Consider the following 27,892-nt stretch of genomic DNA (forward strand, 5'->3'; position numbering starts at 1 on the left):
TGTGAGATCCCAATTACACATAACTTTTATCAATTGATATCATCTATAGCTCTTTCATGCCCTCGTATGTTTTCTTCTCTCACTCTTCTTTTTTCTATTTGTGTTTTGGTGTTGGTAATGTCCATTGGCCTCACTTCAAGCTCACTGGTTGTTCTTTGGCTGTGTTGAGCCTGCTGAAGAGCTCCAAGGAAGGCATTCTTTATCGCTGTGACTATGATTTTATTTCTAGCATTTCCACTTTGGCCTTATAGTTTTCATCTCTCTGCTGAATTTAAGTTTGTGATTCTGCATGTCATCTACCCTATCTATTAAAGCCTTTAACATATTAATCTTAGTTATTTAATTTTTCTGTCTGATATTTTAAATATCTGTGTAATTCCTGAGCCAAGTTCTGACATTTCTTTGTTTTAAACTGTTATATCTCACCTCTTATTTATACTTTTTGTGTACCTTATACTTTTTTGCTAAAAGATATTCATATTGTATAGAATAGTTGATCGTGAGGTAAATAATGTTTTATGCTTCATAATATAGACACCTATTAGGCCTTAAGTAAGGAAGCTGGTATTAATCTAGTCAGTATTTGACTGTGTTTGAAGTTTGTTGTTAATGGTTACTCTGAGTAACCACAGATTTCAGATTTCTTTAGTGATACTGTGTTTATTTTGCAGGCTAATCTGCCAGTTTTTCTCTGGCTGTCTGTTCACACTTTTTTGAACCTTCCTGTTTGTGTGTGTGTATGTGTGTGTGTGTGTGTTTCTCTTTGGGCTATTCCCAGAAAGCATCTGTCTTTTGAAGCTCTGCTGTCTGTGTTCCATTGTTACGTTGACTCAAAGCTTTGTAGCATGGTGCTGAAGGGGACGGGGGAAGAGGCATTTTCTGATGTACTAATTAAGCCTCAGTTTTAGGTTTTTTTTTTTTAGGCAGGTAACGTGTTTTAGCCAGATATAACACTAGCTTTAGCCTGTACTTCTCTTTCCCAAGGGTACAATTTTTCTCCCCTCTTCTTCTCGTACAACTGCATGGTTAACATCACTGCCTTCAGAAGACAATTTTGTGTCACTTCTCCAGTAAACTTAAGGCTCTTGTTCCTTAATGGAGATACAAAACATGGGTCCTACCAGTTTCCTGGGTGACTGCCATTCCTCTCCCATAGCAGCTATCCTCAAGCTATACTTTTGTTGCCTTTCCTTGAAGATTTGAATTTTATTCCTTAGAGGATATAGGAAAATGGGTGTAATAGGAGTTTCAGCAGTGGCCGTTTTTCCCTTCACCCAGCCAGCACACTGGGAATGTTTGCTTCTTCCTGATTTTTTCCATGAGAAACTGGTAAACTACCTGGAGAAACATCTAGGAGAGAGTGCAACTGCTCCTCTGTATACAACTCCTAGGTCTCCACACCCCTCTGCTAGTCCTCATTCAGCATTCAGCAATTTGTTAAAGATTTCTAGCTGAATGCTCGGTATTTTTACAGTTTTCTGTGGGGGTAGGGTGGTTTGTGCTATTTGGGTCCTCCCTGCTGAGATTTGTCTCTAGATTTAGGTTTAGTTGTTTGCCCAGTAACTTTAGTTCTTCCATAGCTTTGCAAAAAAAAAAAATTAATTTTCAGTTTTTCTAATTTTTTTTTTTTTTAATGTATGTGAGGGCAATGCTCCTTCCAACTCTTTACATCCACAGCTAATATAGTTTCTTGATTGTTTTTTAATCATTCTTAGTCATCTTAAGTAACATCTCCCAAGGTCATCTAACTAAAAATGTTTCAGTTTAAGGATGGTGTGCGTTCTTAGTGCTTTCTATCTCATGAGATTTCTTGCTCCCTTTCATTTCCCTGGGAAAGAATTCTTCATATTTATTTAAAGTTATTCAAGTGAAGTACTTGTGTTTGTATTATTGAATCAAACTTCTTTCAAGGAAAATCAGAGAAGTAATGAGAGAAAAAATTCTGATGATAATATTTTCTTCATTAGAGTGATTTATAGAAAAATAGAATAATATGCTGTTTATTAAATTGCATCATATATCTGATTGCACTGTTTTATGAATGTATTTATTTATTACCAATCAGTTATTAATTATCAGATCATTTCTACTTGTGGTTACACAGGCATATGTGTTTAATAAAATAAATAGTACAATTAAAAAGGATACATTTTGCACTGCATAATTTAGATCTCATTTAACATAATTATAATATTAAAATAAGAAATAGGCATTTCAATCATATCAAGTGCTTGCTTAAAACAAAAACAAGGGCATAATATATTTCTTTTATTTTTATTTATACAGCATTTTTTATGCTTTTGTTCAACACTGTATTTCCAGAATCAACCACTGTCATAATGTTTAATAAATATTTGTTGAATGAATAAATACATCATTCAATTTAATGCCAACACAAAGTTAGATGACTTTCACTGAACAAATATTTCATTATATACATTTGTAACTGATTTGTTTTAGCTTTCTTTAAGAATGAACTACAATTATTAATTTTACAGTATCCCTTATGATTATGCACCACAAATTTATTCTCATCTTGTGCTGTATTTTTATTGACATTTTATCAAGTGTTGTTATAAGTTGAAATGTGTCCCCCCAAAATGTGTGTCAACTTGGCTAGGCCATGATTCCCAGTATTGTGTGATTGTAATTTTTTTTTTTTATGATCTGATATTTTTATCCTAGGTGTTGTAAATCCTAACCTCTATGATGTTAATAAAGCAGGATTAGAGGCAGTTATGTTAATGAGGCAGGACACAATCTACAGGATCAGGTAATGTCTTGAGTCAATCTCTTTTGAGATATAAAAGAGAGAAGTGAGCAGAGACAGAGGGACTACAGACCACCAAGAAAGAAACCCTGGAAGTGGAACATTTCTTTTGGAACTGGAGTCCCTGTGCTTAGAAGCTCCTAGAACAGGGGAAGATTGGTAACAAAGACCTTCTTCCAGAATCAGGAGAGAGACAGAGAGAGAGAGAGAAAGCCATACCCTAGAGCTGAAGCCCTGAATTTGGAGTTCTAGCCTCGGAATTGACTTGACGGCAGTGGGTGGTTTGGGTTAGCCTCCTAGACTATGAAAGAATAAATGTCTGTTTGTTAAAGACATCCACTTGTGGTATTTCTGTTGTACCAGCACTAGACAACTAAGACAACTGTCAAGGACTAGTATTTGTAGTGAGTGGCAGTAAGGAATCAGTTATTTTTAAATAAGGCTAGAAATTCCAGGAAAGAAAAGCACCAAACCCATTGCTGTTGAGTCAATTCCAACTCATAGTGACCCTATAGGATAGAGTAGAACTCCCCATAGGGTTTCCAAGGAGCACCTGGTGAATTTGAAGTGCCAACCATTTAGTTAGAAGCTGAACTCTTAAACCCTAAGTCACCAGAGTTTCCCCAGGAAAGAAGAGTTTTAAATTGTAATGACTTTATCATTAAATTGGGTTATAAAACACAAGAAATGATTGGAAATGACTTTTGGGATTTCCATGATATTATTTTGCTTGATCCTTCAGTGACAAAACTGGCATATGTCTGCCTGTACTTTATAGAATTAACTCAAGAAAACATATATATATCTTCCAATATTGTTTCTGCTTGTCTTTAAATTAATCTTCAGTGAGTAATCACTAATATCATTGGGACTACCTTGTAAAACAGGCAGTGCATTATTTCCATTTCTGTCATTTCCCTGCTTGAACAGGGCCTCTGTAATCTCATACATGCAGGAGAAATATAGGCTTGAGTGTTTAGTGTGTGCATGGTAGCAAGAAAACTATCTAGAAATCACATCATGCCTTTGACATGCAGTTTGTTTTATTAAATTCCTGCTTAAATATGAGAGAAATTGTCTGCAGAAATAGTAACTTAGGAACCTTCAGTTAAAGATGACAAATTATACATCGTAGATTATTTCCTCTCCTAAAATTCAACAGCAAAGTGGTGTCAGTGATGTTAAGCATACCCAGATTGAAGAAAAGAGCAGGAATGAGGCTGGCATGGGACAAAATATTTCAGTAGCCTTTGAAATATGCAAAGATGGAGTAGTGTTATTTGCTGTAGTTATTTAGAAGAAGCTGGAGCTGTTTAGATTTGAAAAGGGGCCTAACTAATACTATCCTCTGAAGTCTCTATCTCTGTAATTATAGAATACACGTGGATAGGATACAAACACTCAGAACTATGAAACAAAAATTAAAGATTGCAGTGAATCTAATGCAATGGTTTTGAAATAGTCTACACTAACTAAAAGTGTATTTGTAATTAGAAAATAATCAAATCTAAACAAAGAAGCAGAAAATGACAATTATCCACAGCAACAAAGTGCTGAGTCACCTTCAGAAATTGAGTCCATCCCAAAATAACAGAAAGACAGTTGAAATCTTCCCTATTCTTTGTTCCTTAAAGCAGAGGCAGAGTTTTTCTTTTTTTTTAATTTATTAATTTTTTTACAAGTAGATTGACAGACATTTTTCTATCCTTATAAGTTCTGATATGTTATATAGTCAGACAGACATTTTCATACCTGATGATGTATCTCCAATAGATCAATATAGCCACATTCTTAAAAGGAAATGTAATGAAAGTGCATGTTGTGGTTATTTATTGATTTTTGATACATATAACGTACACATACAAGAGTACCTCAGGGAAAATGTTGGGTATATACCTTGTAGATAATTCTAAATTTTCATTGAGTCCTTTAATTAAGGGAATCAAGCCCAGGCAATGGGGATAGTAGAATGTGTCACACACACCCACACACGCACACATACAAATGTAGTAATGGAAGATGTATACAAAACTCTGCCTTAAAAGTGTATACCTTTAAAAACTTGGCTGTCACAAAAAAGAATAGTAAAACAATATGAAGAAAAATGGATGTAAATCCTATGAAAATTGAGAAGATGGAACATATATACAAAATAAAAATAAGCATACTCAAAAAAAGGAAGAAAAAGAACAGAATAGAAAAATGAAGATAAAAGAAAAGAAAAAGCTATTTCTGAAAAATCCCAAATCCCGAAAAAGGTTTAAGAAATTACTTAGTAAGTTCAATACCGTAAAAATAGTAAGAGCACTGAGCTTTGGTTAAGGGTGATAGAAAAAATTGGCAATGGATACTGGTGATGGTTGAACAAGATAAACTTAAGTAATGTCACTGAATTGTACATGTACAGAATGCTGAAATGGCCACTGTTTTGTTACATACATATTTACCACCAAAACAGTTTATTAAAAGAGAAATTTAAAGTCACGTAGAACAATCTCATACCGAAAAGAAAACAATTTTATAAAAAAAGAAAAGAAAGATTAATGATATAAAAAAGCTCTGTACGTAAATACACTAAAATAGAATTACAAGTCAAATTCATAAATACCTGTAAATCTAACGATGCAGGACCCCGAATCTGTGATTAGGAAGACAGACACAAGAAGTTCTATCAAAATTCAGAAGAATGGTTTTCAGAATGAAAAGAGAATAGTTGTGGAAAACAAATAATGCAGAGTTCAAAATATGGAAGACAAGTTTTACTCCAGAAGAGAAAATAAGGGATGGAATTAGAGAGAAAACACAGATAACTACCTGAAAGAATGATTTTTTAAAGCAAGATATTGTTACAAATTTAGATAGATAGATGATCGGTAAAGCAGTCCATAGATAGATGTATAAATTAAAGATATTTAGGAATCATGTTAAACTATGATATATGTTGTTAGATGCTGTAGAGTCGGTTCTCACTCATAGCAACGCTGTGTGAACAGAATGAAACACTGCCCTGTCCTGTGTCATCCTTATGATTGTTTTTATTCCCGAGTCCATTGTTGCAACCAGTGTCAGTCCACCTTGTTGAGGATCTTTCTCTTTTTTGTGACCCACTGCTTTACGAAACATGATGTCCTTCTCCAGGGACTGATCCCTTCTGATAACATATCCAAAGTATGTGAGATGAAGTCTTGGCAACCTCGCTTCTAAGGAGCATTCTGGTTGTACTTCTTCCAAGAAGGATTTTTTCTTCTTTTGGCAATCCATGGTGTTTTCAATATTTTCTCCAACACCATAATTCAAAGGGATGGATTCTTCTCAGGTCTTTGTTATTCACTGCCCAGCTTTCATATGAAAATGAGGCAATTGAAAACACCATGGCTTGGGTCAGGTACATTTTAGTCCTTAAAGTGGCATCTTTGCATTTTAACACTTTAAAGAGGTCTTTTGCAGCAGATTAATGATGTGTTATAATAATGAAACATAACAATTAAGGTAAATGTTATCAGACTGAATTGAAAAGTTAATTAAAGCAATCTATGATCTCAATTAAAATATAAAAAGTAGTACTTTGTAAATAGAGAAAATGCCTTACTGTCTGCATGAACCATAAACATAAAAACTGGCAATAACACTTACGATGAAATATATTAAAGAGTGATAAAAAACAAATACTGAAATATATACATAAAGATACCATAATTCGAGAGTTGCCATTTATTTATTTCACGAACATGATTTAACACCACTCTACCAGATAACACACTTGCTTTGCGAATGATGTGTTGAAACTCATATATTCATGATAAATGGAGAAAGTGTTGAAGTTGTCAGTGATTTCCTTTTACTTGTATCAACAATCAACGTCCATGGAAGAAGCGGTCAAGAAACAAAAGGATGTATTGCATTGGGCAAGTCTGCAGGAAAAGACCTCTTTAAAAGTGTTAGAAAGCAAAGAAATTTCAGGGAGAGAGAAGAGCATGTGTAAAGACACTCCAGTGAGGGAATGTATGGCATGTTGCAACATGTAAAACAGTTTTGCATTGGTTAAAATATTTGTTTTGAAAATCACAAGCATAGGTTTTATTTGCATCTGCTAGAATTATGCATAGCCAATCTTCTCTGCTGCCAAGGATGGCTTTGTAACTATTCAGGGTAGTTGCTATTTATCTCAAATTTTGCCAGATTAAACGATGCACCTACATTCACATAAAAAAGGCAGCAGTGCCCAGTTGTTACTTGCATAGAATCTGAATTTTAAAATATACAAATTTCAGATCTAGCGCTTACTTAAATTAGCTTCTGTTCCAAAGCAGTATTTCTTAATTGAAAAGCCCTTTTTGATTTACTTTTTTTTTTTTACATTAGCATAGAGATTGGGAGTATTTTTATTTTTTTATGATCAGGCATCATTAAGCCTGAACAACAATATAACTTAGGTCCATTATTATGTTTCTGGAAAAATCATTTATTTTTAATAAATATTGACATTTTGTGGTATAAGAATAAAAATATATTCTAGAGAGTTATAAAATCAAATAAACTAATAGGTAACAGTTTTAACAGTTAACAAATAGTCTACATTTCAGAAAAATATGGAGGTATTTGCCTTCCAAAATGAACTCATAGTGGAATATTTGGAGGGTGAACAAAATCAGAGAATTAAGTTAAAAGAAGAAAGTGATACAGCAATACCTAAGAGAACATCGTGGATACAGCTTACACCATCAAATGTAAAAAGTGAGGAGTAGATTGAACACACAGTGCCTATTTGTGGGTGACTTCAACCACTATCAGAATATAAAAATAAGGGTATGTATTAAAAGGGTAATCAATATGGGCTGTAATTTTAATAAACTTTCTATATCGAAAGATATTTAAACAAACAAAAAAAGCTTTTACAAAAGCCAAAGATATTATCTTAAGGCAATAAGGATAAGTTTTTTAATTATATCTTTCAGGGCTTGTTTCACCTGTTTGTTTCTTAGGGTATATATAAAAGGATTTAAGACAGGTACAATTGAAATGGTGAGTATTGCTACCCCCTTGTTGAAAGCTACCCTTTCCTCTGCAGAAGGCTTAATATACGTAAAAATGCAGCTGCCATAAAAGAGAGAGACAACAATCATGTGGGAGGAACAGGTGGAAAAAGCTTTCTTCCTCTGCTGGGCAGACGGGATCTTCAGAGTCGTTCTTATGATATATGTATAGGAGAGTATCACCAGAGCCAAAGTTATCAGGAGTGTGGCAATGGCTAAAATAAAACTTAACAATTCTATGACCCGTGTGTCTGTGCAGGAGAGTTTCAGGAGAGGAGAATAGTCACAGAAAAAGTGGTCAATAATGTTGGCATCACAGAACTCCAAACCCAGACTCATGATAAGCCTGGGAGAGATTGCTAACAACCCAGTCGACCAGGAGGTAACAACCAGCTGGGTGCAGACTCTGTTGCTCATGATTGTTGCATAGTGAAGGGGTTTGCAGATGGCCACATAGCGGTCATAGGACATGGTAGTCAACAGGAAAAATTCTGATGCACCCAAGAAGATGGCAAAAAATAATTGTGTCACACATGCATTATAGGAAATCGTTTTATCCATAGTCGTTATGCTGAATAAGCATCTAGGGATACAGACAGTCGTCAATGAGATTTCTAAGAATGAAAAATTCCGAAGGAAGAAATACATGGGTGTTTTGAGGTGGGAGTCCAGAAGAGTGAGCAGGATAATGGTCAGATTTCCAGTGATACTCAGTAAATATGTTAGAAACAGAAAAAGGAAAATTACAATTTGCCAGTTTGGGTCATCTGTTAGTCCCATAAGAATAAATGTTGTCACCATTGTAAGGTTTTTCATGGTTAAATTCCTTCTGAATTCCATCGAATCTGTGAAAAAAGTACAAAATTAATTCCTTGTAAAATGGCATAACTGAGTATAGATTTAAAACCAGTATGAAGAATCAAGGAACTCAATATGCATACGCTCTTTTATTCCTGTGATTTGAGCCATTTCATGAACCAGCCAGAACCCAGGATTGATTCTTCTTATTCCATCTCCTTCTCTGGAGGCTCATTTTATAATTCTCTGTTCAGATCTCCTTTATGTTGCAGATGGATGGATTTTTTTTTTTTTAATTGCTATAAGCATCTGTAAAATTTCTCTTGTTTAAAGTTTTGTCTAAGATCCTGAGAAGTAACTCCTGCAATATTACTGAATCCACAGGAAAATGTATTTATTTTAGGGTTTTTTTTTTTCTATGTCGATTTTATCTATTGTTAAAACAATCTTCTACTCAGTCTCTTCCAGTAAGATATATTTGCTCTACACTTTTATGTTTTAAACAGATAATCAGGCGTAGATTTTTGTAGTTATTCTTTCAAAAATGATTATGTTTTGATGATCCATTTCTGGTTAACATTTGGGTTCCTTGGGACACTACCAATAAGAACTTTCCATTGAATGAACGTTTATGAATTTTAGTATAATTGAATTATTTTTACTCAATTATTCAGTTGTTTCAACTTCATGAATAGCTTTATCAATGTAAGCTAAACTTCAACTTCAGTTTTATCAGCGTAAGAAATACTATTTTCTATAAAGCTTTTACTAAATAGAAAGGCGTATGCACCAGTCAAATTTGTAATAAGTACATTGAGAATTATTGCTATAGTGCTATTGCACTAAACTAATTCAGATCCCCTGTCAGATAAGTACATTGAAGTTTTAATCATGTGTTACACAAATAATCTTTGTTTCTAATTCAAAATGTAGTTGTTTAATTATGGTCACATATTTAGAACAGAATGGATTCTATGGTAAGTACTTTGTACACAAAACAACAACATATTGAAAATACCTGCTTTCCATGGATTCCTCAAGGGTTTGGTTTGCTGATACACTGTGACATTTTTCTTTTGTGTCATTACTCTAAAATGTAATAGGAATGATTGTGGCTGTAAAATATTTCTTTCTAACCCATATTTCTACTTTGCTTCTTCACTCACAGTGGATGTCTTCTGTACATGAAAAAGCAGGCACATTTAAAAACAAAATAGAAATATTGGTGGATCTCCTCATCTCTCTATTCAATCAGCACAGACATGGTTACACTTTCAAGCGTGTGTTTTTCTAATTTCCTTACAAATAAAAATAAATGTCTGACTTCAGACTAATTGGCTAACTTAAAATCTGAGCATCTAAGTTATTTATCCAGAATCAGAACAGTAGATTTTTAAATAAGAATTCTAGTCATTGACTAGTTTCTGATTCTGTCTTGAGGAAAAATTGTTTCGCCTCTGCATTACTATAGATTTATCTCTGTTTTTTAATAACAAAGAGGATATTTACTCAGAGCCAGTGTAGAGCTCTGGGGATTCTTTGGAGAAGATGCTAATTAACTATCTTCATCATTAACTCTAAAGACAAAATAAAAAATAAAAATGTTAATTAAGAGTCTAATTATAGGATCTACTGGAAACTTGAAACATTTATGTTAAAATGGACTCTAATTCCTAGAGTGGGGATTGAAAGGCATTATAAATAACGGTGAGTTTTTCAAAATACGTGAGCTTAGATTGCTCCAAAGAGGAAAAAAAAAAAAAACTGCAGATCTCTTGATCTCCTTTTCAGCAAGAAAATCAAGATAGTAATGTGGGCCAGTGCCTAATGACAACGTTGTCCATAACCTCCAATTCGTTGTATATTCTCCAGTTGGATCATCAAATATGCTTTTGAGTCCAAACATACTAATTTCCTACCCTTTCCACACAAACTCTCGTTTAAATTATTTATTTTAAAGTAATTTGACAGCAGGAAAACAGTGGCATAACTGACTTTTTAAAAGTACTTAATCATAAAATACATTTAATGAAATCTCTTCAGAGGAAAAAAAGGTATCTATAGTCTTTCCATAAGTCATCTAAACCATGACAGTTATTTTTACATTCATTATAATGCAAAATTGCAAAAAAAGATAAATCTTTCATATTTACTCTTTATTAATAGTCAAACTGTGTAAAAAATGATGAAAAAACAACTTGGTTTAAAACAGAAGAATGTGAAGGGATTTGCTACAGAGGGGGATACCAGTAATTATTAAGATATATATGTATTATATATAGGTATAGATAGACATAGATATGTATGTATGTATATGTCGTTGTTGTGGTTAGGGGCTATAGAGTTAATTCTGACTCAGTAACCCTATGTAAGGAGAACAAAATACTTCCTGGTCCTGCACTATCCCCACAATCATTGCTGTTTGATACCCATTGTTGCAGTCACTGTGTCAATCCATCTCTTGGAGGTTTTCCTCTTTCTTTGCAGACCTTCAACTTTACTAAGCACTATGTCCTTCTCCAGGGACCCATCCCCCCTGATAACGTGTCCCAAGTATGTGAGATAAAGTCTGGCAATCACAATCCTTGTGTCTTCTTCCAAGACAGATCTGTTTGTCATTTTCGCAATCCATGGTATATTCAATATTCTTCTCCAACACCTTAATTTAAAGGCATCAATTCTTCTTAGGTCTTTCTCATTCATTGCCCAGCTCCAATGCAAATGAGGTGATTGAAAACACCATGGCTTGGGTCAGGTGCATCTTAGTCCTTTAAGGCACACCTTTGGTTTTTAACACTTTAAAGAGGTATTTGGCAGTAGATTTGCCCAATGTAGTATGTTGTTTGATTTCTTGACTGCTGCTTCTATGGATGTTGATTGTGGATTCAAGTAATATTACATATATATATATATATATATATATATATATGAGAGAAAGAAAGAGAGAGAGTTCATTTTTGGGGAGAATTAATTATATTTTAGAAAATGTCTGAAGTATAAAACAATCTTGCAAGAAAAATATTTCTCTTTTATAGAGTAATATATCATCTTCACAATGGCCTTTGAAAACAGAGGAGAAGGCATACTTGTTAGAGTTTGGTAAGGGAAACAATGTTACTACGAGTAATATGGAATAAAACAATTTTTAGGAAAATAAATCTACTACGCCATGCAAAGTTGTGGAACTGAGGAGGAAATATATCAAAGAATGTTGCCTCTGTTTCTAGAGGTGTTTTTGAAATGGTTTTAGGAAGCAGAGCAGACAGTTCAGAAGAAGGCTGGATAAGAAGGAAAAATAAATAAATCAGTAAATCTTGTTTTTAAAGAAAACATACATGTACAAGCAATGAAGAATAGAGAGAGCTGAGAGCCATGATATGGTTAATTATGAAAATGGTGAAATAAGCTTGAAGTCAAATCCCTCTATAAAGTCATTTGCCACTGTGGACTGTCAGGTATAAAAAACAAATCCCGGTCTCAACCCACCTGGAGCAAAGGAAAATGAAGAACACCAAGGTCACACGACAACTAAGAACCCAAGAGACAGAAAGGCCCACATGAACCAGAGACTTATATCATCCTGAGACCAGAAGAACTAGTTGGTGCCCGGCCACAATCGATGACTGCCCTGACAGGGAGCACAACAGAGAACTCCTGAGGGAGCAGGAGATCAGTGGGATGCAGACCCCAAATTCTCATAAAAAGACCATACTTAATGGTCTGACTGCGACTAGAGGAATCCCGGCGGCAATGCTCCCCAGACCTTCTGTTGGCACAGGACAGGAACCATCCCCGAAGACAACTCATCAGACATGAAAGGGACGGGTCAGCGGGGGCGGGAGAGAGATGCTGATGAAGAGTGAGCTAATTAAATCAGGTGGACACTTGAGAGTGTGTTGGCAACTCTTGACTGGAGGGAGGCGGGGGTGGGAAGATAGAGAGAGAGGGAAGCTGGCAAAATTGTCACGAAACGAGAGACTGAAAGAGCTGACTCAATAAGGGGAGAGCAAGCAGGAGAAGGGAGTAAGATGTATGTAAACTTACATGTGACAGACTGATTTGATTTGTAATCGTTCACTTGAAGCTTAATAAAAGTTAATTAAAAAAAAAAAAATCCCATTGCTACTGAGTCAATTCTGACTCATAGAGATCCTATAGGACAGAGTAGAACTGCCACATAATATTTCCAAACCTGTAATCTCATGGAATCTGACTGCCACATCTTTCTTCCATGGAGCTGCTTGTGGGTTCGAACCATCTACCTTCTGGTTAGCAGCCAAATACTTAAACCCTGCATCACCAGGGCTCTTGGTCACTCATGTATCAGACAAAAAAATAAAAAAAGTTTCTCCTGTTTGCTAATTTTGCCATGGTGCCCCTTTTTCAATTCCCTAGGCTCCATTATGAAAATTGGGGTGCCATAAACTCAAGTGTTTCCACAAATCTAAAAGCAACAGATTGCCTAGAAGAGCAAGTAAGATTTCACATAGCTCAAGCCTTCAGCATAACTGTTGTTGTTGTTATTGTTTTGTGCATGGTGATATCATGTATTATAGAATAGAACTGCTCCATAGGGTTTTCTTGGCTATCATCTTTATGGGAGAAAATCTCTAGACCTTTTCTTCTGGTGCTGTTGGATGGGTTTGAACTGCCAACCTTTTGGTTACCAGCCAAATAAAGGCATTTTGCATGGCCCAGGGACCATCAGCATAATTAGAAGACTAGGCAATTCATTTCCAAGTGCACATCAGTAACTCATATAGCAATTCTCCAAAGTGGAGAGTCTTATATGTCACACAGAACAATAAATAAATAAATAAATAAAAATTGATAAGGTCAAGGATGGGTCACCTACGAAGGACAAAAAAAGAAAAAAAAACTTCTATCAAGTTTGGGAACAATGCTTTCATTAAATGGAAAAGTAATGGATTTGGTACATCAGATTACCAATTACTAGGAAGCCACAAAGGAAGGATTGAAAAACTTACAGGAGCTTAACTAGCTTTCTTTAAAAAAAAAATCACTTTTCAGGCAGAGAGAGGTGTCTTGTACACTAGTTTTCTATGTTACGTAAAGCAGCACAGACTTTGTCTCATTTATTATGTCACAGCTTCTGTCAATTAGCAGCCTAGGTACTGTTTAGTTGGGTGTTCTGCAGAATTGCAATCAAGCTTTCAGGAAGGCTGCATCATCATCTGGAGGCTTGACTGGGGATGGGTCCACTTCCAAGTTTACTCAGGTTGTTGGCAGAATCGTTTTCCTTATGGCTGTAGAATTCATGGCAGCTTTCTTCTTCAAAGCCAGCAATGGGCAGAGAGGCTCTAGAGCAAGTTTGAGAGCAAGAGTTTTACACAACATAACAAAATCACAAGGGTGATATGACATCATCTTTCCCTATTGTATTTTTAAAAGAAAGTCCTGGGTTCTGCCCACACTAATGGGTTGGATATTATACATGAGCATGAACTCCAAGTTTGGAGATCATGAAAATAACTTAAAGTCTGTCTGACACATCTTGTAAAAGGAAATTTCCCTGGAAACTGGGTAGTTAAAGGGAAAGACAAGTGGGTGAAATACGGAAACACAACATTTACAAAACATCAGGAAAAAATAAAAACAAAATGTATTTTTTGATTAAAAAAAATACTGTTTTTCACAGCACCAACAGAAGAAAGTTCTTTTGATATAAGAATCGGCCCAAATCACCTAATCACAAACCCCATAGAATTACTCTGACAAGTCCAGGAAAATACAAGGGACATAATTCTAAGGAGAAAAATAAACGTGTTTTTATTAGATGCTATAAAGTCGGTTCGGACCCTATGTTAAACAGAGCTAAATGCTGCCCAGTCCTGCACCATCCTGACATCCTTTGCTATGTTTGAGCCCATTGTTGCAGCCACTGTGTCCATCCATTTCCTTGAAGGCCTTCCTTTCTTTCACTGACCCTTACCTTACCAAGCATGACGTCCTTCTCCAAGGGCTTGTCCCTCCTGATACCAAGTCCAAAGTACTTCAGACAAAGTGTCACCATCCTTGCTTCTAGGGAACATTCTGACTGTACTTCTTCCAAGACAAATTTGTTCCTTCTTTTGGTAGTCCATGGTATGTTCAATATTCTTTGCCAACACTGCAATTCAAAGGCATCAGTTCTTCTTTGGTCTTCCTTATTCACAGTCCGGCTTTTGCATACACATGAGGCAATTGAAAACGCCATGGTTTTAAGAAGACATCTTTGCTTTTCAGCACCTTAAAGAGGTCTTTTGCAGCAGATTTGCTAAATGCAATGCCTCGTTTGATTTCTTGACTCTTTTTTATTTCCGTAGGGGTTGATTGTGGATCAAGGTAAAATGAAATCCTTGAGAACTTTAATCTTCTGCCTGTTTATCATGATATTGCTTATTGGTCCAGTTATGAGGATTTTTATTTTCTTTATATTGAGGTGTAATCCATACTGAAGGTTGTAGTCTTTGATGTTTATCAGTAAGTGCTTCAAGTTCTTTTCACTTTCAGCAAGCAAGGTTGTGTCATCTGCATAGCACAGGTTGTTAATGAGTCTTCCCCTAATCCTAATGCCCCATTCTTCTTCATATAGTCCAGCTTCTTGGATTATTTGCTCAGCAAATAGATTGAATATGTATAATGAAAGGATTAAACCTTGACACACACGTTTCCTGACTTTAAATCAATATCGCCTTGTTCTGTTCAAAGGATTGCCTCTTCATCTGTGCACAGATTCCTCATGAACACAATTAAGTATTCTAGGATTCCCGCTTTTCTCAATGTCATTCATAATTTCTTATGATCCACACTGTTGAACACCTTTGCAGACATAGTCAATAGAACACAAGTAAACATCTTTTTGGTATTCTCTGCTTCAGCCAGGATCCATCTGACATCGGCAATGATATTCCTTGTTCCACATCCTCTTCTGAATCCGGCCTGAACTTCTGGCAGTTTTCTGTCGATGTAGTGCTACAACTGCTTTTCAATGATCATCGGCAAAATTTTACTTGTGTGTGATATTAATGATATTGTTCGATAATTTCTGCATTTGGTTGGATCACCTTTCTTTGGAATAGGCATAAATATGGATCTCTTCCAGTTGTTTGGCCAGGTAGCTGTCTTCAAATTTCTTGGCATAGATAAGTGAGCACTTTCAGCACTGCATCTGTCTGTTGAGACATCTCAATTGGTATTCCATCATTTCCTGGAACCTAGTTTGTTGCCAGTGTCTTCAGTGTAGCTTGGACTTCTTCCTTCATTACCATCGGTTATTGACCATACAGCACCTCCTGAAATCACTGAATGTCCACCAATTCTTTTTGGTACAGTAACTCTGTCTAATCTTTCTATCTTCTTTTGATGCTTCCTGCGTCGTTCAGTATTTTGCCCATGGAATCCTTCACTATTGCAACTCGAGGCTTGAATTTTTTCTTCAGTTCTTTCAGCTTGAGAAATGCTGAGTGTGTTCTTCCCTTTTGGCTTTCTAACTCCAGTCTCTACACATGTCATAATAATACTTAGCCTTCTCGAGCCACCCTTTGAAATCTTCTGTTCGGCTCTTTTACTTCATCATTTCTTCCATTTGTTTTAGCTCTGATGTTTAAGAACAAGTTTCAGAGTCTCTTCTGACATCTATCTTGGACTTCTCTTTCTTTCCTGACTTTTTAACGACCTCTTGTTTCTTCATGTATGATGTCTTTGATATCATTCCACAACTTGTCTGGTCTTTGGTCATTAGTGTTTAGTGGGTCAAATCTACTCTTGAGATGGTCTCTAAATACAGGTGGGATGTACTCAAGGTTGTACTTTGGCTTTGGTGGAATTGTTTTAATTTTTTTCGGATTCAAGTTGAACTTGCATATGAGCAATTTATGGTCTGTTTCACAGTTGGCCCCTGGCCTTGTTCTGACTAAAGTCATTGAGATTTCCGTTGTTTCTTACCACGGCTGTAGTCAATTTGATTCCTGCATTCTATCCAGTGAGGTCCACGTCACAATTTATGTTGTTGAAAAAGGCTATTGCAATGAAGAAGTCATTGGTCTTGCAAAATCCTGTCATGTGATCTCAGGCATCATTTCCATCACCAAGGCCATATTTTCCAACTATCAATCCTTCTTTTTTGTTTCCGACCTTTGCATTCCAATCACCAGTAAATACCAATGCATCCTGATTGCATGTTAGATCAATTTCAGACTGCGAAATTTGGTAACAATCTTCAGTTTCTTCATCTTTGGCCTTAGTGATTGGTGCTTAAATTTGAGTAATAGTCATATTAACTGGTCTTCCTTGTAGGCATATGGATATTATCCTATCATTGACAGCCCTGTACTTCAGGATAGATCTTGAAATGTTCTTTTTGACAATGAATGCAATGTCATCCTTCTTCAATTTGTCATTTTTGGCATAGTCAGCCATGTGATTGTCCAATTCAGAAATGGCCAACACCAGTCCATTTCAGCTCACTATCACCTAGGATATTGATGTTTAGGTATTCCATTTCATTTTTAACTATTTCCAGTTTTTCTGGATTCATACTTCATACATTCCAACTTCCTATTTTTAGTGGGTATTTGCAGCTATTTCTTCTCATTTTGAGTCATGCCTCATCAGCTAATGAAGGTTCAGAATGCTTTACTCCATCTGTGTCATTAAGGTTGACTCTACTTCAAGGAGGCAGCTCTTCCCAAGTCACATTTTGAGTGCTTTCCAATCTGAGGGGTTCATCTCCTGGCACTATGTCAGACAATGTTCCGATGCTATTCATAAGGTTTTCACTGGCCAATTCTTTTCAGAAATGAAGCACTGGGTCCTTCTTCCTAGTCTGTCTTAGGAAGGTCAACTGAAACCTATCTGCCATGGGTGACCCTGCTTGTATTTGAATACTGGTGGCTTAGCTTTCAGCATCACAGCAACACCCAAGCCTCCAAAGTATGACAAACTGACAGACGCGTGGGGGTTGCCTAGAATAGTCATTCAACATATTTTATTAACAAGATATTTGAGTAACCCCTTTTCTATACTTGTGTCCCTCTACCCCGTTATTTACTGCTATGTCATGTTTTCATGCAATTAAATGATCTAGAATGATTTTTCTAGTTAAAATGATATTGACTATATGAAATTCAAAATAATCTAAGTCTGTTATTACCTCATTTTTTAAAATTATACAATTCTCTGAAGTATAATGTTTAAAAATATCAGTTTCCAAGATTACTAATTAAAATTGTTCAACTTAAGGGTGCACTCATCAGCATTATCTCTCTCCAGGGACATTTCAGTTCTGTTTTATTGCAAGAATCCCCTGTGGCTTTTTTGAGAAAAATGGGTAAAACCATTCTGTTTGTGTTGAAAAGAATATTTAGAAAATCATCTTTATTTGGAAGGTAAAGAAAGAAGGAACATTTCAAAACCCATCTTTCTTGCACATGAGTTACTTAGAGCCAAGTAAAATATTATATTAGGTAGTTTTTTTGAATATCCATGCTTTAGGATTTTTCTATTTTTGGGGAAAGAAGAGATAGGTAATGTCTAGTGTTAGATTGTGCAACTTAGGCTAGTTCTTTACATTTCCAGGTTTTTTATTTCTCACCAGTTCTCATTCACAGGCCATGCCACTCACCTTTTCTCCATAGTTATTGTTTCTTTGTTCTCATTCATGGATTGAGCCCTGTATTCTATATTCAGTAAAATATTTCACTTAATAAATCAGCAAAGTACATAAGTCTTTCACCTCTATTTGCTTGCTCAATCATAACTATTTTCCTGAGCCTGGTAACAAGGTTCTAACATTTAACTTTTTTTTTTTTTTAATCTTACTCACATTCCACGAAAGCTGTATTTTTCATTCTGAATTCTTGCTCTGCAACTAGTTGCAAACTTAGGGCAAGGGTCCATTTTACATCTGCCCTGTTTCTTTACAAGTACGTCCAGCTTTATTCCTAAACAACAAATTAGTACCAAAAACATTGTGACTCAGTGGAAAGCTTGGCAAGCCTACCTGAGTTTCAGCCTTTTACTTAAGGTGGATGGACTACTTGTTTGACTGCCCCCAGAGCTTTTACCACTGATTTGGGACAATCAGGTTTTCACCACGTTACCAACCCTTTCCTGGATGTCAAGTTACAAAACCTCTTGGATACTCGGCTTCTGGTCTGGACATAGTATCTTCTACTGGCTACTGGGGCTATGTCATCTTTCTGTCTGGGTGTCTCCCTCTCCAGGATCAGGTTTTCTATTGGATGTATGGTACAGTGTGCCGTACTGTATTCCCACATTATTCCCTATCTCACTGCTTGTAACCAGGATTATCTTGTCATATTCCACCTGCATATCTTATGTGTGTTATTGTGTAAGAAAACCAGTCAGTAACAAGTTGGGAAGCCTATGAAGTGCTCTAGATGTAAAGCATCACTCTCAACTCTCAATTTCAGTAAATTAACAGAACATTTCAGTTTGGTCAGTCAAATCACTACCCCATGGGATTACATAATTGTTAAGTACATTCCCCATTTCTCATTAATTTTTTTTTATTTTTTAATCAGGGCAGAACTTAGTTCATTTAACTTTGACTGTCAGAATCTCTTCTAAAAAAGTGAAAAATTAATAGCTTTTTGAGAAAGAAAAAAAACTTTGAATTCTGGGTTTGTTTAGAATAACACAAATATTACTTTTAAAAGTCCTTATTGTTTTGTTAAGTTATTAATTCTGAATATAAATTGGCATTTAACAATTTAACAAAAAAGTAGAAAAAAATTTTAAATCAAAGTTTCAAATTATTTTCAAAGAAGTAATTAGAACATGGAGTCATTGGTAAAAGTATTTTAATAACAATGATACCAATATTTTACATTTTATAGTTTTCCACCTAGTTTCCCACACGTATAATTAAATTTTTAAAAGTTAGTGAATCCCCTTTGATAAGCATATTTATTATTCTTATATACATGTGTATATTAGACCTAACAATAACTCACAAAAGATTACATGTCTAGTGATCTATAAAGAAGACATAGATTCTCTTCATTCTGGTTCATGAATTTTTTCAGAATTCCTTAAAACTCAGTGTTAATTTATTATCTTGTTATAGGTCTTATATGTTTTTTACTGAACAGATGTGATTAAAAGACAACACTGAGCTCACTCAATTATTGTTTCCTGTATTCATTTATAGACCTAACAGAAGTCAACAACAAAAAATGAAAAATCAGTCATCTGTGAATGAATTCATTCTCCTGGGATTAACAAATGACACAGAGCTAAACATTTTAATTTTTCTTTTTCTTTTTTTACATATATACTGAGTATAACTGGAAACCTGACAATTATCACCCTTACTCTGATAGATTCCCACCTCAAAACTCCAATGTATTTCTTCCTTAGGAATTTTTCTTTCCTAGAAATCTCATTCACAACAGTTTGTATTCCTAGATTTCTGGTTAGCATTATAACAGGGGACATGACCATCTCCTATAATTCTTGCATGGCCCAGGTGTTTTTCCTCATACTCCTTGATTCAACAGAATTTTTCCTTTTGACAGTTATGTCGTATGATCATTATGTGGCCATCTGTAAGCCATTGTATTACACAACAATAATGAACAGCAGAGTCTGCATCCAGCTACTGATAAGCTCTTGGCTGGCTGGATTTCTTATTATCTTTCCACCTGTAATCTCGGGACTTCAACTGGATTTCTGCGACTCCAACATCATTGACCACTTTACCTGTGACTCCTCTCCTATGCTGCTGATTGCCTGCACGGACACAGCATTTCTAGAGCTCGAGGGGTTTCTCCTGGCAGTGGTCACTCTCGTGGTCACCTTAACATTCATGATTCTTTCCTATGCTTTAATCCTTAGGACAATTCTGAGAATCCCCTCTGCTGAGCAAAGAAAAAAGGCCTTTTCTACTTGTTCCTCACACATGATTGTTGTCTCCATTTCTTATGGAAGTTGCATTTTTATGTATGTCAAAACCTCAGCAAAAGAAGGGGTGGCTTTTACCAAGGGCATAGCTGTGCTCAATACCTCCGTTGCCCCAATGCTGAATCCTTTCATTTACTCTCTAAGGAACCAACAGGTAAAACAGGCCTTTAAGAACTTACTCGAAGGATGCTTCTTAAATAAATGTCAATCATGAGGAAATTCAAAGCCTCAACTTTAGATTGAACTTTATGCCTAATGCAATATTAACATTGTTCTGTTTCTCATCCATTACTGAATTCAACTTCCCTTTCTTTCAGGTTTTGTTCTCCATGTATCTAAGTTTTATTTCACTGGCTCAGCTATCATTTTACTTTTACATGCCCTGAAAATTTTCTGCATGGGAGTGATTTTTTGTCCTATACATGAGGATGACATTTAGGAAGGATGCCAGAATTTATTTGTAAACAATCATTGAAAAATTATTCCTCTGGACCACAAGCAAATCTAAATAAAAGTTATCATCAAACAATCCTGAAAACTTTTATTTATTTATTTTCTTGGTGCATAAGGGAGGAGTATTAGCATAAGTTCTTCTGTGGGGTAGTCTCCTATCTTTGTTGTGCCTCTATTTATCCTTATATCTCTATAATATTTGCTTTATATGTTTACATATACTATGAGGTGAATAGGTGTTGTATCATCATTGTGAATTGCACCCTTTAAGACTGTAAAGTATCTGGCTTAATACTTTTTTAGGGTAAATCCCAAAGTTACTTCAAGTGTGGCTTTGATACTTCCATCAAACCCCAGTGTACTCATCACGAAGCAAGTTTAATGAACTACAACTGGTTAGTGGTCTTTATTCTATTCAGGTCTTGAATTTACCAATCCTGAGCATGGAGTTCATTGGAAGCTCCCTTGAAAAAAGCCTGGCTTGAGTTTGGTATCCCAAAATGAAGTTTCCTCTTGTTTTATTATTATGGCAATTGAAACCCATATGATTTTTATATTTTAGAAAGTTCTCAAAATTTCTGGTACACTGATTTAAACCCTAAACTTTTTCCCAGGGCCAGCCTAAGCACATGCAGCCAATCCTATTCTGTTTTCTGATATGTCATAATAAAAATCTCTTTGTTATAGAGACTTTGTGAAAGTTGTTTCTCTATAACAGTGTGGAACTCAATGAAATAGAAAACAGAAGAATAAATAAGAAAATATTAATAAAACCAAAATTTGGCTCCTAAAGAAGATCATTAAAATTGATAAACTTCTGGTCAGACTGATCAGGGCAGATACAGAGAAAACACAAATTAGCAACATCAGCAATGCAACTGGACTATCACCGGTATGCTACAAATAATGGAAGAATAACAAGTAAATTTTTGAATGGCTTTACAAAAAATTTGTAAGTGGGGAAGAATAAGCAAATCTCCTAGGCAGAAGTATTCTAAATAACTTATATAGGTATTCTGTCCTCTGGCCGTAAGTGTGGGTTATGTATATTAACTTCCTTCCAAAGAATACAGTATGGAAAGAAGGGGTAAAAAAAAAAGAGTAATTTTACCGTGCAAAACATGAAACACACTACCTTAGCCAGGCAATGAAAGTCAGCATCAGCATTGATAAGCCATGCTAATAGTATTTGCCATAGATGTTATGTAATGAAAATGAAAATTTGCTCTTGCAATCGTCCACCCAAAAACCCATAACAAGTCTAGTCATGAGAAAAGCATCAGACAAGTCCCAGATGAGGAACATCCTACAACGCTTGATTGTAGTCCTCAAAACTGTCAAGGTCATCACAAACAAGGAAAGTTTGAGAAACTGTTGTAGTCAAAAAGAAGCCTAAGGAGACATGATGACTCAATGTAATGTAGAATCTTGAAAGGGGTCCTGGAAGAGTAAAAGGACATTAAGTAAAATCTAAGAAAATCTGAATAAAGTATGGGTTTTAGTTGATAATAATGTATTACCATTGATTGCAACATATGTACTATATTATTATAAATGTTAAGACTAGAGGAAGCTGTATGTGGAGTATATGGAGATTTTCTATGTTGCCATCACAATTTTTTCTGAATTCTTAAACTATTCTAAAATAAAAAAAAAGTTTATATCAAGAAAATCCTATAGAATATTTTTAAAATGCTACCAGAAATAATAAATGCTTTTCACGAGTTTGCAAAAGCACAAGATCAGTATACAAAACTCAGCCAATCAGTAATTGGAGTTTAAAATGCAAAGGTAGCATAAAAATATGAAATGCTTAGGTACATATCTGATGAATTTGATCAAGATCTTTACACTAAAATCTGCAAACAGCGCTGGCGGAAATTAAAGACCTAAATTATACAGAGATATTCCTTTGCACTTGTGTCAGTAATCAATAAACCATATGCATATGGGCTTATTTCTGAGCTCTCTATTCTGTAAGAATATATATGCTTCTTGAAATGGGACGCAGTGTACCCACAAAAAACATACTGGAAATTTCAGGGCAAAGGGCTGTATTAAGTTGTTGACTAAAATTAATCACCCTATACCTCAAATTTTTTTCTTTTTTAATTATAATTTATAAATACAATTAAATTATATTTTAAATAGATGTTAAATCAATATTTCCACTTGTATTTCATTAGTAAAACATTTCATAAGCTTATAATTTAATACTTTGGCCTAGGTATAGCCATCATATAAATACTATTAGAACAATATTTTTATTTAAACCTGAGAGTTTGTAGACATATTATGGAAATTCTTGACTTTGGTCATTGATAATTTAAGTTGATATATATTGAATTTAAAATAGTTGTTATGGTTAGCAGTTTCTTTAATATACTCTCTATATTGTTAATCATATACCCTGAATAAGTTTGTGTTTCCACTTTGTTTTAAACTTTATATCTCACAAAGTAACACTAAACATAATCTTAACACCTTTTTTCAGGGAGTGTCTAGAATCTTGTGAACATTAAATAATCCCAATTTCCATTTAATCTGAACTATTCAGAGTCTAATAGATCTCTTGAATGTAATAGCAACTCTTTTTTTTTGGTTTAAATATGTCTCAAAATAACTACTGTTAAGGGAATATAACAGATGTCTTCTCAGATCAAAGTTGCGAGTAACAGGATGACATGTGTGGGGAAATTGTTTGCATTGGAAAAGGGAAAGAGAGTCGAGATTTCACAAATGATGCAGCCTTTTAACACTCATCCATAAGCTGGGAAAACTATGTAAACAGCTGTCTTTATCATCCCGTATTCCCAGAACCTAAGGTTGAGCCCAACACATAATAAGCATCTAAAAGAGAATTACTGGATGAATACATGGTAGTGATTCTGATTATGATAAAGTTTCCTATGTTTTCGGTCAGTGGAGCTATGTAAAGCCTTAAAGACAATTCTAATATCTTTTATGATGTGATATAATGGAGCCTGCAACCCCAACGTAGAACATCACATGAATTCTTAAAATTTTCCCCGAGATTCGAGAAAAATCCACTTGTTCACAGCACTCTGCTGTTATTAATTGCCAGTGTAGTCTGTTGATACTCAGAAAGTATCAACTCCTATCGTATGGGTATTATTGCATTATTGAGTTCCTTCTCCTTGTGAACAGGAAGTTATGAAGATATAAATCCTATATCTTCTGCTCTGATTTCAGGCCGCTAGCCTCGCTATGAGTCAGAATTGACTCGACAGCAAAGGGTTTCGTCTTTTGGTTTTTTTCTCACCTAAATATTTTGTTCTTTATTATGTGCTATTTTGGAATAATGTCTAGAACTCAGTGTCTTGAGAACATCAGTTTCCTTGGTTTTCTTTTATTTATTCATTCAATCAACTCCCCTGAGCCTATTGTAAATAGAGAAGATAAAATATTGGCCATCTTAAATAATATTACCTCTGCAAAATCATATCATCTTGCCCAGTGAGCTTGGGAATGCATTTCATTTGTCTCCATTTCAACTACATGCAATTAAATATATATTTTTAAATATGCATACATTTTAATTTCAAATATCAGAATAATACTCCTTTAAATGACAATAGTTAGGGTACCAAAGAATCTCAGATTCTTAGAGAAATTTTGTTAGATATGTAGGAATAGGTTTATATATTCCTCTTGTAAGCATCAGAAAGGAGTTCTTGGAATTATTTTTTATTTTTTGGGGTTATCCATATATTGGATATAAGTTAAAAATGTAATAAAGGTAGAAGATTATGCGTAGGCTTTCAAAAGATCCCAAATCCTTTAAGTTTAAACAAATTAAAGGAGTCATTAGAAATGTCACACTAATTCAGCCATGTTTACCACAAAAGTGTGTCCTTTGAAGGTAAGTGTATGTGCTTTATACAAGTAATCTCAGTTATACACATTATGTTTTTATGATTTAAACCACACAATTATTATAAAATATATAAATGTAAGAAAATAAAAACTGTTAATTTCAATAGTTTCATGCAACAGTTTGGTTTATTATAGCAGGAATATTTTGTGATTCATAGGACTGCATGATATTTTGCACTCTTGTCTAAATATCTTAAACATTTGTAATATAATCATTATCAGGAAATCATGGAGCTGTTTTTGTACAAGATTCAGAAAAAAAATTATTTGATGTGTTTTAACAATTACCAGATGTACTTTATGTATTTAGTTTTGTACAAAATGAATTTTATACTTAGTGAAGGTTAACATCCACCTTTATAAGACAAGACAAAAAGCTGTATATCTTATATGTGCAAAGAGAACAGAAAATGGTAAGTAGGAATGCCTCTCTCCCAGTAATCTCGCAGGTAAAAATTTCTGGGAAAATGTCACATAGCGGAACAACAGAAGCTTTGACTACATTTTTATAGCTTTTATATGTACCATTTTCTTTAAGAGTTATTAAGTAGTAACTACGAAGACATTGATAAATGTCATACACATCTCATTTAATCCCTACGACTGGGTCAGAACAATTTACTTCCTTTTTGTAGATGGAAAACTAAAACATACTTTGGTTAGCAGCCATAGCTCTTAACTACTGTACCCCTGGGACATGACAGTACAGGAATGTGATAAGAAAACAGTGACTTTTCACGCTCATGAAACTGCAACTGGCGAGTAGGTACAGACTTCAGGTGCCTGTAACTGGGCACACATTGTGAAGAGATACAATATATTTTCTGTATTCTCTCTTGTGTTCTTGTGGTCTTGGTTACCTGTGGTGGTGCTAGTAGAATATCTAAATCATGAATAGTTTTTTTTTTTTTTTGTCAATATGTCTATATTTGCTTGGTAAATACTTTTTTTTTTCAATCCAAATTCAACTAATACTTTCTTGTGGTATTACACTCCTGTTTTGCCATTTCTATCTTCACAAGACATAAGATATGTGGAGTAGGCTAGAAATCTGAGTTACAGGATTTAATTGTGGGTCTTAATTTATCAAACTGGCTATGTTTTATTTTGGTAAAATTAATAGTTAAAAATGAATAAATTATCTCCGAAACCTGAATAATTTTATTTATCTACCATCTGAACAAATTTTGAATTAGGTACATTTGACATCCAACTTGTTAGAAAAAACATCAACTAAAACAGGTTTTGTAGGTCAATTTCCAAAACTGAGCTAACTTCTATGTTGTTGTAGTTATGTGCCATTGAGCCGGTCTGACTCATAGAGACCCTATGTACAACAGAATGAAACACTGCCTGGTTCGGTGCCATCCTCACAATCTTGCTGTTTGAGCTCATTTTTGCAGCCACTGTGTCAATCTGTCTCATTAAGAGTCTTCCTCTTTTTCACTCACCTTCTACTTTACCAAGACTGATGTCCCATTTCAGGGACTGGTCCCTCTTCAGGACATGTCCAGGGTTGTCAAATGAAGTCTTAGCATCCTTGCTCCTAAGGAGCAATCCAGCTGTACTTCTTTCAAGATAGATTTTTTTGTTCTTCTGGCAATATTCTTCTCCAACACCATATTTCAAAGGCATCAGTTATTTGTCAGTTTGCCTTATTCATTGTCCGGCTTTTGTATGCATATGAAACCATTGAAAATACCATGGCTTGGGTCAGTCCTCAAAGTGACATCTTTGCTTTTAAATTCTATAGTACATTTCAACTCTAAGTTAACAGTTTCTGTTGTTCTGCTTTGGATCATATCTTCAAATTCCATGGAGTATTTCATTGTAAATGGTCATGTTTATGAATATGAGTCCTTTAATATACCTTTTTCTGGAGATAAAACTACTCATATAATTTCTGATTTTTGTAATTTTTTTTTCCTGGAATTTGATTGAAAGCGTAAAAAAGAAATGAAGAATCATACAAGGAAGGTAGGGCTTATTCTACTGGGACTGACAGATAATTTTCAGTTACAGACTGTCATTTTCTTATTTCTATTTCTCAGTTACTTGTTGAGCATGATAGGAAACTTAACCATCATTGCCCTCACTCTGCTGGCTTCCCATCTCAAGACCCCAATGTATTTCTTCCTTCGTAATTTCTCTTTCCTGGAAATATCATTCACAACTGCTTGCATCCCCAGATTTCTAATCACCATTCTAAGCAAGGAAAAGACCATTTCCTATAACGGTTGTGCATTTCAGATGTTTTTTTATATCTTTTCTGGGGTTACAGAGTTTTTCCTTCTGGCTGCTGTGTCCTATGACCGCTACGTTGCCATCTGCAAACCCTTGCATTATACATCCATCGTGAGCAGCAGACTTTGTCACCAGCTTGTACTCAGCTCTTGGGTAACTGCCTTCTTGGTCATTTTCCCTCCACTCACTTTGGGTCTTAATCTGGATTTCTGTGCTTCCAATATCATTGACCATTTCATTTGTGACATTTCTCCTGTCCTGCAACTTTCTTGCTTAGACACACATTTACTAGAATTGATTGGTCTTTTAACAGCTCTGATGTCACTCATTGTCACCTTGTTATTAGTAATCATTTCTTACTCTTACATTATCAAGACAATTCTAAAATTCCCTTCAGCTCAGCAAAAGAAAAAAGCCTTTTCCACTTGCTCTTCACACATGATTGTTGTCTCCATCACTTATGGCTGTTGTACATTCATCTACATAAAACCATCAGCAAATGAGTTACTTTAAGCAAAGAAGTAGGTGTGCTCAGTACTTCAGTTGCCCCATTGTTGAACCCAGTCATTTATACTTTGAGGAACCAGCAAGTAAAACAAGCCTTCAGGGCTACATTCAAAAATGTATTCCCACTTCAGACAAATAAGGCTATCTACTGAAATAATTACTGAGAAGACATTACAGAAACATTGAACAAGAAATAGTTTAATTCTTCTGGTTCACGAAATTCTATTTAATTTTTTGGATTACTTTAGGTTACCTGATTTTA

At 34.9% G+C, this 27,892-nt stretch overlaps 3 protein-coding genes across 3 annotated transcripts; 2 read left to right on the forward strand and 1 right to left on the reverse strand.

Moving 5' to 3' along the window:
- Nucleotides 1-7,680: 7,680 nt before the first annotated feature.
- On the reverse strand, nucleotides 7,681-8,810 carry LOC100662443 (olfactory receptor 6C74-like). Its single transcript, XM_003405525.3, has one exon. The coding sequence runs from the start codon at nucleotides 8,641-8,643 to the stop codon at nucleotides 7,681-7,683; it is 963 nt and encodes a 320-aa protein (XP_003405573.3). The 5' UTR covers nucleotides 8,644-8,810.
- Nucleotides 8,811-19,802: 10,992 nt separating this feature from the next.
- LOC135231304 (olfactory receptor 6C76-like) lies at nucleotides 19,803-20,743 on the forward strand. The gene is given in 2 exon segments (XM_064285138.1): nucleotides 19,803-19,887; nucleotides 19,890-20,743. Coding segments are annotated over 2 exon segments (939 nt in total).
- A 6,244-nt stretch (nucleotides 20,744-26,987) lies between these two features.
- LOC135231364 (olfactory receptor 6C70-like) lies at nucleotides 26,988-27,636 on the forward strand. The gene has a single exon (XM_064285234.1). It carries the CDS (start codon nucleotides 27,004-27,006, stop codon nucleotides 27,634-27,636), a length of 633 nt encoding a protein of 210 aa, XP_064141304.1. The 5' UTR covers nucleotides 26,988-27,003.
- The last annotated feature ends 256 nt before the right edge of the window (nucleotides 27,637-27,892 follow it).

Source organism: Loxodonta africana, chromosome 4 (genome assembly GCF_030014295.1).
Source record: "Loxodonta africana isolate mLoxAfr1 chromosome 4, mLoxAfr1.hap2, whole genome shotgun sequence".
In the NCBI taxonomy this organism is placed as follows: Eukaryota; Metazoa; Chordata; class Mammalia; order Proboscidea; family Elephantidae; genus Loxodonta; species Loxodonta africana.

Excerpts from the sequence above, each read along its gene's own strand:
- LOC100662443 (XM_003405525.3), bottom strand. The coding sequence starts at position 8,643 with ATGGAATTCAGAAGGAATTTAACCATGAAAAACCTTACAATGGTGACA.
- LOC135231364 (XM_064285234.1), top strand. The coding sequence starts at position 27,004 with ATGTATTTCTTCCTTCGTAATTTCTCTTTCCTGGAAATATCATTCACA.